The 10627-nt window shown below is 47.3% G+C and overlaps 1 protein-coding gene and 1 long non-coding RNA gene across 3 annotated transcripts in view; one reads left to right on the top strand and one right to left on the bottom strand.

The window, feature by feature from the left end:
* Nucleotides 1–1356: 1356 nt before the first annotated feature.
* LOC117441879 (uncharacterized) lies at nt 1357–7125 on the bottom strand. 2 transcript variants are annotated; one of them, XR_011642859.1, is made up of 3 exons: nt 6994–7125; nt 1880–1977; nt 1357–1606 (listed from the first exon to the last, which is right to left on the bottom strand). It is a non-coding gene; the product is annotated as an uncharacterized lncRNA (long non-coding RNA). The 2 variants fall into 2 exon arrangements; XR_004551459.1 differs by lacking the exon at nt 6994–7125 and adding an exon at nt 5471–5698.
* LOC117441878 (caveolae-associated protein 4a-like) overlaps nt 2827–10627 on the top strand; it is a 15841-nt gene continuing 8040 nt past the window's right edge. The window contains exon 1 of the mRNA XM_034077897.2: nt 2827–3346. Coding sequence (XP_033933788.1) covers nt 2990–3346 — 357 coding nt within the window. The 5' untranslated portion in view covers nt 2827–2989. The remainder of the gene's footprint in view (nt 3347–10627) is intronic.

Raw genomic sequence — 10627 nt, 5'->3', positions numbered from 1 at the left:
TCAGCTGCCCGGCAGTGAAGAACACGTATAACTAGTGTACCTCGATCCAGAGGTAGACCACATCGCGAAGTGTGTCAGGTCTAACTCTGAGTGTGTGTTTCGCTCACCGGTCCGTCACAGCGGGTGGTTCTGATGGCTTCATCGGTCTGCGACCTTCAGCACTCACTGGACCGGTTCACCACCGAGTGTGGAGCGGCTGGGATGAGGATCAGCACCTCCAGATCTGAGGCCATGGTCCTCAGCAGGAAACCGATGGACTGTCCACTCCAAGTAGGGAATGAGTCCTTACCCCAAGGGAAGGAGTTCAAGTATCTCGGGGTCTTGTTCTCGAGTGAGGGAACAATGGAGCGTGAGATGGGCCGGAGAGCCGGAGCAGCGGGAGCGGTACTGCAGTCGCTTTACCGCACCGTGTGACGAGAAGGAGCTGAGCCAGAAGGCAAAGCTCTCTGTCTCCGGGCCGTTCCTCCCCTCACCTCTGGTCATGAAGGATGGGTCAGGACCCAAAGAACCAGGTCCTCCCCTCACCTCCAGTCATGAAGGATGGGTCAGGACCCAAAGAACCAGATCCAAGGATACAAGCGGCCGAGATGGGTTTCCTCCGCCGGGTGGCTGGCGTCTCCCTTAGAGATAAGGGGAGAAGTTCGGTCATCAGGGAGGGACTCGGAGTTGAGCCGCTCCTCCTTCGCGTGGAAAGGAGCCAGTTGAGGTGGTTCGGGCACCTAGTAAGGATGCCACCTGGGCGCCTCCCTAGGGAGGTGTTCCAGGCACGTCCAGCTGGGAGGAGACCGAGGGGTAGACCTAGGACCAGGTGGAGGGACTATATCTCTTCTGGCCTGGGAGCGCCTTGGGACCCCCCAGTCAGAGCTGGGTGATGAGGGGAAAGGAACGTTTGGGGCTCTCTGCTGGAACGAGACCCCGAGACCCGACCACGGAGAAGCGGAGAAGATGGATGGATGATAGATGAATACACAGATTGGCTCTGAATTGATTTCATTGATACTTTGTATATAATTTATAGTTTTCTAAAAACTACAGAAGTTACAACAAAAATCTGTAAATGAGTTTTCTACCATGGTTTTGGGAGACTGGATTAATACGACATTTAAATATAATTTATTATCCTAATCATATCCTGTTGCTGACACTAATTAAGTCACACAGAGGTGGTGCAGTCCCTCGGACGGCCACACGGTGTCCCTGTTTCCTCCATTGAAACTGACACTGCAGACACTAATTAGAAGAACACAGACTGAAACAGCAATGAGACGAATCAGAGGATTAAACATGATCTTAAAATATATTTTATTTATTTTTTGCATTTTTTTGTAATCATTATTTGTAATACTTTCTGCTGACACTAGGTGGGGCTGTGCCTAATGACCAGTCGCCACTGGATATGTTTATTAGGTTTTATGTGATTTATTTGTATTCATTTATTTTAAGTTAGTCCTAAATATAGTGGTGATGGCAGCATCATCACAGGCAGCAGCTGCAGGAGGGTTTTAGACGGGTGGAAACCCCCTTAATTCTTCATCCTTCCTCACCTCCTCTTCTTCACCTCCTCCTCCTCATCATCAGCTGTTCGACAGTGACATCTCAAGGTCACCTGGAGATAACACATGGAGTGGGTAAATGAATACAAAGGGATATCTTTGATTATGGGCCCCCCCCCCCCCCTTTAAATAGTATTTTATTCTTTATTTATTTCTAATAGTTTTATTTATTTTATAGATTTTAATTTACATTATTCATTTTATAGGTGAATATCTACATCCCCTCTTTAATTGGTCTTTTAATCTTAAATTGTTTCATTTTATTATTATTTTATACATTTTGTAAACTTTAATCTGTCGTGTGCTTTGACTGACAGCTGTCTCACCCAATCACAGTGCTTGCTGCTCCTCCCAGGCTCCTCCCACTTTGTCCCTCCATCTCCAGGACTTCCTGTTGAACCCGATCCTCTCATTGGTTCTAAACCTGGAGGGGAGGGATTAACACAGAACAAGTGAAAAGGTGACGATGATGGAGGAGGGGGGTTTCCATTTCTTTTTATAAACTCATCCCCACACACACGCACGCACGCACACACACACACACACATGCACGCACACGCACGCACACACACATGCACGCACACACACGCACGCACACACACACACACACATGCACGCACACACATGAACACACACACACACATCCACACACACGCACGCACGCACACACACACATCCACATCCACACACACACACACGCATGCACGCACGCACACACACACATGCACGCACACACATGAACACACACACACACGCACGCACGCACACACACACACACATGCACGCACACACATGAACACACACACACACATCCACACACACACACACACACACACACACACGCACGCACGCACGCACACACACACACACACATGAACACACACACACACACACATCCACATCCACACACCCACACACACACACGCACACACACACACACACACACATGCACGCACACACATGAACACACACACACACATCCACACACACACATGAACACGCACACACGCACACATACATTCCTACACATCTCATTTCTGTGATTGACAGGTAGAAGGCGGGACTTTGTCAGGTCTTTTTTTGTTGAAATCCTCTGATTGGCAGGAAGTCAGGGAAGTTCTCAGGACCGTTTTAAGTTGGAATAAGACCCCGACTTCAGAATGTCCCCCTGCATTGTTGAAATTAAACATAGTGTTTCTGTTTTTAGCCTCCCCCCCCCCCCCCCCCCCCCCCCCCCAGTCAGGGTGGAGTCTTTGGGCTCCAGTGGAGAGAGGGAGGATCTCCTTTCACCAACGTTCTTCTCTTTCCGATCCTCCTTCTCTTCCTCCGGACCCCTCGATGCCCCGAAGCCTCTTTCCTGCTCACAGCCTCCACACCTAGGCGGTCTTTCCAGGGTTCCCTTCCTTCCCCTTCCTCCCTGATCAAAACACCAAACCATGACCGATAAGAGCGTCCCGTCCGGAGGGGATGACGCCTCCAACATCATGGCGCTCCTGGAGCGAGTCGCCGGGCTCATGGACAGCGTTCAAACCACGCAGAAACGCATGGAGGAGCGCCAGCTGGACCTGGAGAGCACGGTGAAGAACATCCAGACGGACGTGGTGAAGCTGAGCGGCGACCACGCGAACACCAGCTCCACCGTGAACCGACTGCTGGAGAAAACACGGAAGGTCAGCCGCCACGTGAAGGACGTCCGCGTGAGGGTGGAGAACCAGAACGTGAGGGTGAAGAAGGTGGAGGCGACGCAGGGCGATCTGCTCGCCAAGAACAAGTTCAAGGTGGTCATCTACCAGGTAAGAGACGTCTGAGTCAGTGTTTCAGCTGTAGCTTCAGGACCGGGAAGGATGCTTCTAACGGAGACCTGTGGGCAAGAACAAGTTCAGGTCCTGGTCCTGGTCCTCTACCAGGTGGGAGATCTAAACACTAGAGATGGTTTAAAGAACCAGGGTTACCTGTAGCTTCAGGACTGGCATTTGGATGTTTAACATGGAGAGGAGGACTTCACTTATCAAGCCCCAGATATCTGGAACAAACCACCAGATCCAGACTAGCAATCAAGACCACCTTCATGAGGAACAAAGACTCCACTGAAAACCAGTTCTAACGGTCTGAGGATAGGTTTTAAAGAACCAGTACAACATGTAGCTTCAGGACTGGTAAGACTACTTCTAATGGAGACCTGTGGGCCAAGAACAAGTTCAGGTGGTCCACTACCAGGTAGGAGACACACCTGGGGTCCTTCTGCGCTAGAGAGGCTTCACACAGGGGAGATTAAAGATTACAGCTCTTAGAAGCAGCCAATATCCATAGAAACCTCCAGAGAGACAAGCTAAGATCCAGACTAGCGATCAAGACCAACTTCATGAGGAACAAAGTGGGTCGTAAAACCCTCAATCCACTGAAAACCAGTTCTAGCGGTCTGAGGATAGGGTTTGAACCTCTAACATGTGATCCATAGCCTCCAGAGAGACCAGCTGAGATCCAGACTAGCAGCTAAAGACACTAAAGACACTTCTAATGGTCTTAAAGAACCAGGATTACCCGTAGCTTCAGGACTGGGAAAGATACTTCTGATGCTCTAGATAGGTTTCAAGGAACCAGGTCTTGTGATGATGAAATGTTTATCAATCAATCAAGGTGTATTCATACTGCCCAATACCACACCTGTCCCACGGCCTCAGGGGCTTTACAGGTAAAGACCCCCTCAGAGAAACCCCCAGTTGACGAGGGAGGAATGTTAGAAACCTCGAGTGCAGACATGAGATTCAGTTGAACCTAAACCTCACTGAACACGATGTAAAAAGGACCCAAGGAAGATCAAAAACCCCCAACACGGGTTCTACCTGAAACTGAATATAGCTAACACCTGTGTGACGCCACAGAGAAAAGGCCTTCAGCGCCACCTGCTGTGTCGTGCATTACACGTCCCTATAGCAGTCAGCCCGCTGGACTGGAGAGGGGAACGGCACCAGTGGACAGACGACGGGGATCAGATGGTTCGTAGTTCGACTGTTTTCCGCTGTAATCTCTGCAGATTTTAGTGACATTTTCCCATAAAGCCCACAAAAGCAAATATTTGTGGATTATATTTATATATTATCCGTAGAAACCTTCAGAGAGACCAGCTCAGGTCCAGACTAGTGATCGAGACCGACTTCAGGGGGAAGGGAGTGGGGTTCCAGTCGTAGGGAGACTTATAAAAATGGACCAATCCAAAACCCAACACACGAAGACTCTACCTTAACTTGGAGAGGCTGATATTTAAAGGAGAATAAAGTGGCAGAAAACGCTAAAACTCCTCAAAATCAGTCTCTAAAGACCAACTTAAAGAGGAATAAAGTGGGTGTCCAGTCCCTCAAATCCACCTTAACACCCTGAAGAGGTCACAAGGACTCTACTTTGACTTGGAGAGGCTGCATTCAGTTATTAAGCTCCATGTGTCTGGAACACACTACCAGGAACCTGCAGGACCCAGACTTCACTTAAAGAGGACTAAGGGGTTTTCCACCTGCAGACAGAAATCCCCTTAAAACACACTTAGGGGTCCGAATGAACCTCACTGAGCACTGGTGAAGGAGGGACAGCCCCAGTGTGTCTCTTCCCACCAGAGACGTTTCTTTCGAGCTCGTGCTGAAATAGCCCTGCGGCCTCCGGCGAGCAGCTGCTGGTTATTTTCGCTCTGCGCGTCAGAATGCAGAAACGTTACACCCTGAGCTCAAGAGGCTTTCCTTCAGCGTCAGCCGGTCAGTCTCGAACATGTGCGTGTGAGCCGGTGCTTCATTTATGCATCTCGGGGCTTCTGCAGCGTCTTGCTGGTTGGTGCAATCTGATTGGTTGTTACCGGATATTTGCATCACAAGCATTCGATATCAACGCTCTGCAAAAACCAACGTCCTCCACCAAGAGGAGAAACGAACCTCTTCTCAGAAGTTCTTACGGTTGTTGCTATTCGTGCTCCCTAACCCAAACCCAGCAGACCGGCTCTCCGTGTGCAGCCGAGGCGGATCTCAGAGGGCGTCTTGGCTGCAGGCCCTACTGCACGCCTTCACTGACACCTGCTGTAGTGCATGACGCGTTCCCTAGCAGTCAACCGATGGACTGCAGAGGGGACAGCACCAGCTGGGTGATAGAGTTAGTCGAAAATAACCTGCGACTGTTTTCCGCAGAGTCGACGAACCTCTCTGACCTCCTCGCTCAAACTACATCATGAGAGGGGCTCTGAGAGGGTCTCTGAGAGGGGCTCTGAGAGGGGCTCTGAGAGGGGCTCTGAGAGGGGCTCTGAGAGGGGCTCTGAGAGGGGCTCTGAGAGGGGCTCTGAGAGGGGCTCTGAGGGTCTCTGAGAGGGGCTCTGAGAGGGTCTCTGAGGGTCTCTGAGAGGGGCTCTGAGAGGGGCTCTGAGAGGGGCTCTGAGAGGGGCTCTGAGAGGGGCTCTGAGAGGGTCTCTGAGGGGCTCTGAGAGGGGCTCTGAGAGGGGCTCTGAGAGGGGCTCTGAGAGGGTCTCTGGGAGGGTCTCTGAGAGGGTCTCTGAGGGGCTCTGAGAGGGGCTCTGAGAGGGGCTCTGAGAGGGGCTCTGAGAGGGTCTCTGGGAGGGTCTCTGAGAGGGTCTCTGAGGGGCTCTGAGAGGGGCTCTGAGAGGGGCTCTGAGAGGGGCTCTGGGAGGGGCTCTGAGAGGGGCTCTGAGAGGGTCTCTGAGAGGGGCTCTGGGAGGGGCTCTGAGAGGGGCTCTGAGAGGGGCTCTGAGAGGGGCTCTGAGAGGGGCTCTGAGAGGGGCTCTGAGAGGGGCTCTGAGAGGGTCTCTGGGAGGGTCTCTGAGAGGGTCTCTGAGGGGCTCTGAGAGGGGCTCTGAGAGGGGCTCTGAGAGGGTCTCTGAGGGTCTCTGAGAGGGGCTCTGAGAGGGGCTGCTTCCTGGTTGTCCACACACTGAGCTGTAATCACAGTCTGAACGCTGCTGTGACCTCTCTGCAGATTCCTAATTATTTTGGATGATTTCATTTTTCTACAACAACCTTCCAAAGAGTCCAATATTCACAGATTAGATCCATGAAACGTTCAGAGAGATGCTCCCAACAGTTAGGATCCAGCGTAGCACCGACATCAGCTTCTGGCGAAATAAAGTGGCCTTAGTTTCCACCCAGTCATTAACCCCCCAAACCCACTTACAGAACACACTAAGGGGGCAACATGAAAAGGGAGATTAAAGAAAATGGGGCTAATCCACAACCCAACACACGAAGACCCTAACCCTACTTTAACACGGAGAGGCTGAACTCAGTTATAAAAACAATGTCTGTGCCTGATCACGTCCAGTTCATGCTTTGTATTTGGAGGATGTAATAAGTAGAGCCGGGACTCGATTAAAAAAAGTAATCTAATTAATTAGAGGCTTTGTAATTAATTAATCGAAATTAATCGCATTTTTAATCAAATATCCATATCTGACCTGAGAACAGTGAGAAGCAGTTTCCACATGGACTTGACTCCAGGTGGTCGACAGTCGAGTGCAGTCCAGAGAGCCAGGGAGCTGGTTATCCTCTCAGACGTGGACTGACTCATCCTGGCCCTGAAACCAGACCTCTGGTTGAGTGTGGGTTGGGTCAGGGTGTGGTTCCTTGCACTCGGAGTCGGGCTAACGTCCACGCTAGCTGCTACATGCTAACTGCTACATGCTAGCTGCTACATGCTAGCTGCTACATGCTAACTGCTACATACTAGCTGCTACATGCTAGCTGCTACATGCTAACTGCTACATGCTAGCTGCTACATGCTAGCTGCTACATGCTAGCTGCTACATGCTAGCTGCTACATGCTAACTGCTACATGCTAGCTGCTACATGCTAGCTGCTACATGCTAGCTGCTACATGCTAACTGCTACATGCTAGCTGCTACATGCTAACTGCTACATGCTAGTTGCTACATGCTAGCTGCTACATGCTAACTGCTACATGCTAGCTGCTACATGCTAGCTGCTACATGCTAACTGCTACATGCTAGCTGCTACATGCTAGCTGCTACATGCTAACTGCTACATGCTAGCTGCTACATGCTAGCTGCTACATGCTAGCTGCTACATGCTTTGCATTTAGGTGATACTTTAGGCTTGATGAGCTGCGGCTCTTGTCGACGCTTCCATCCGTCCGTTTTTTAAAACAACATTTCCCATCCACGGGGCCGACCAAAGCGTCTCATCAGCTTGTTCGTTCAGGTTTGACTATTGCTCACCGTGGTTTGTTGTTGTTTGAAGTCCCATGCTGAAGTCATGGACGTTAGTTGGTGCTCCAGTATAATCGGTACGCCTGAAACTCATCCAGTGAGAAACGTTCCACTGTGCAAAAATAAGTGCGATTAAAGTGCGTTAATTTTTTTAACGCGTTAATTTTTGTGTAATTAATTCATCTTAATTAACGCGTTAAAGTCCCGGCCCTAGTAAAAACACTATAGCACATCTGTCCGTCCTGGCAGAGCGAGGCTTTGCCCATGATAGCATTAGGAAGCTAAGATGCTAACGCTCTGATATATTGAAATGAGCATGTTAGCACTGGGACGAAGTGCAGGGATATCTTTGGGTGTGGGTTAGCTTCTGTAATGTCATGTGAAGAGTCTCATCTGGGGCTAATGCATGCTGCGTTGGTGTATTGCTGGACGCTAAAGCTTTTTAAAACCACTCAAAATAGGTTCAAATGTTCCTTATTTGACAATATCTGCACATTGCAATCACGTGGTTTCAAATGGAGAAAGATGGGGTTACGCTGTGACTCAGAGGTCTTTATGGCTATAAATGCATCAGGTACCAGATTGTCCCCGCTCTTAGAGCCCGTTTACAGCGAGCAGGCTATGATGGGTACCGTAAGTGACGGAGCCAGCTGAGGGTTATTCTGAGTGAGAACCGTGGGTCCTAATATAGCTCTGAGTCTCCGTCTGAAACTCAGAGAATCAATCACAACGCTAACATGCTTCTGTGGTGATCGCTCTCAGGGGGTTCGGGTCCCGACTCAGAGGTCACATGGTCAAATGGGCCGATGACCCTGCTGGAGAGAGGGTACAAGTACACCCTTTACTCAAGTAGAAGTACAGATACTCGTGTTTAAACATACTCTGGTGAAAGTAGAAGTACTGACTACATTTCTTTACTCAAGTCAAAGTAAAGAGGCTTTGAAGTGTCCTTCAGTAGAAAGTACCCATAGCTAGCAGCTGCTTTAAAGAGTACCTGACCTCCCTTTATATCAATAGAACAATAATGTCATTGTTAGCTAATGAATGTTTCCATGGTGACCAACGGCAACATGACAACGTTTCCATTGGTCCCTCTTCTTTAGAGAAGACCAGGAAGTGATGGATACACGGATCGTGTTCCAACCAATAGGCACGCAGTGACTCTAGAGAATAATGACCACGCACCAACACACATTCAGACTAAAGGAACCAGCTGTTTGGGAAATGAGAGAAGTATAAAGTACAGGTATTTGAGTTCAACATGTAAGAAGTAGAAAGTACAGGTAATTGAGTTCAACATGTAAGAAGTAGAAAGTACAGGTATTTGGGTTCAACATGAGAGAAGTAGAAAGTACAGGTATTTGTGTTCAACATGAGAGAAGTAGAAAGTACAGGTATTTGAGTTCAACATGAGAGAAGTAGAAAGTACAGGTATTTGGGTTCAACATGAGAGAAGTAGAAAGTACAGGTATTTGTGTTCAACATGAGAGAAGTAGAAAGTACAGGTATTTGGGTTCAACATGAGAGAAGTAGAAAGTACAGGTATTTGAGTTCAACATGTAAGAAGTAGAAAGTACAGGTATTTGAGTTCAACATGTAAGAAGTAGAAAGTACAGGTATTTGAGTTCAACATGTTAGAAGTAGAAAGTACAGGTATTTGGGTTCAACATGTAAGAAGTAGAAAGTACAGGTATTTGAGTTCAACATGTAAGAAGTAGAAAGTACAGGTATTTGGGTTCAACATGTAAGAAGTAGAAAGTACAGGTATTTGAGTTCAACATGTAAGAAGTAGAAAGTACAGGTATTTGAGTTCAACATGTGAGAAGTAGAAAGTACAGGTATTTGAGTTCAACATGAGAGAAGTATAAAGTACAGGTATTTGTGTTCAACATGTGAGAAGTAGAAAGTACAGGTATTTGAGTTCAACATGTAAGAAGTAGAAAGTACAGGTATTTGAGTTCAACATGAGAGAAGTAGAAAGTACAGGTATTTGAGTTCAACATGTAAGAAGTAGAAAGTACAGGTATTTGAGATCAACATGTAAGAAGTAGAAAGTACAGGTATTTGAGTTCAACATGAGAGAAGTAGAAAGTACAGGTATTTGAGTTCAACATGTAAGAAGTAGAAAGTACAGGTATTTGAGTTCAACATGAGAGAAGTATAAAGTACAGGTATTTGGGTTCAACATGTGAGAAGTGGAAAGTACAGGTATTTGAGTTCAACATGTAAGAAGTAGAAAGTACAGGTATTTGAGTTCAACATGAGAGAAGTAGAAAGTACAGGTATTTGAGTCCAACATGTGAGAAGTGGAAAGTACAGGTATTTGAGTTCAACATGTAAGAAGTAGAAAGTACAGGTATTTGAGTTCAACATGTAAGAAGTAGAAAGTACAGGTATTTGAGTTCAACATGAGAGAAGTAGAAAGTACAGGTATTTGAGTTCAACATGTAAGAAGTAGAAAGTACAGGTATTTGTGTTCAACATGTAAGAAGTAGAAAGTACAGGTATTTGAGTTCAACATGTAAGAAGTAGAAAGTACAGGTATTTGAGTTCAACATGAGAGAAGTATAAAGTACAGGTATTTGAGTTCAACATGTGAGAAGTGGAAAGTACAGGTATTTGAGTTCAACATGTAAGAAGTAGAAAGTACAGGTATTTGAGTTCAACATGTGAGAAGTAGAAAGTACAGGTATTTGAGTTCAACATGTAAGAAGTAGAAAGTACAGGTATTTGAGTTCAACATGTAAGAAGTAGAAAGTACAGGTATTTGAGTTCAACATGTAAGAAGTAGAAAGTACAGGTATTTGAGTTCAACATGTAAGAAGTAGAAAGTAAAGGTATTTGAGTTCAACATGTAAGAAGT

The sequence above is a fragment of the Pseudochaenichthys georgianus genome, unplaced genomic scaffold, assembly GCF_902827115.2.
Source record: "Pseudochaenichthys georgianus unplaced genomic scaffold, fPseGeo1.2 scaffold_2087_arrow_ctg1, whole genome shotgun sequence".
NCBI classification, from domain to species: Eukaryota; Metazoa; Chordata; class Actinopteri; order Perciformes; family Channichthyidae; genus Pseudochaenichthys; species Pseudochaenichthys georgianus.
The sequence above is the reverse complement of the archived record's forward strand: the minus strand, read 5'-3'. Positions and strand labels throughout refer to the sequence as shown.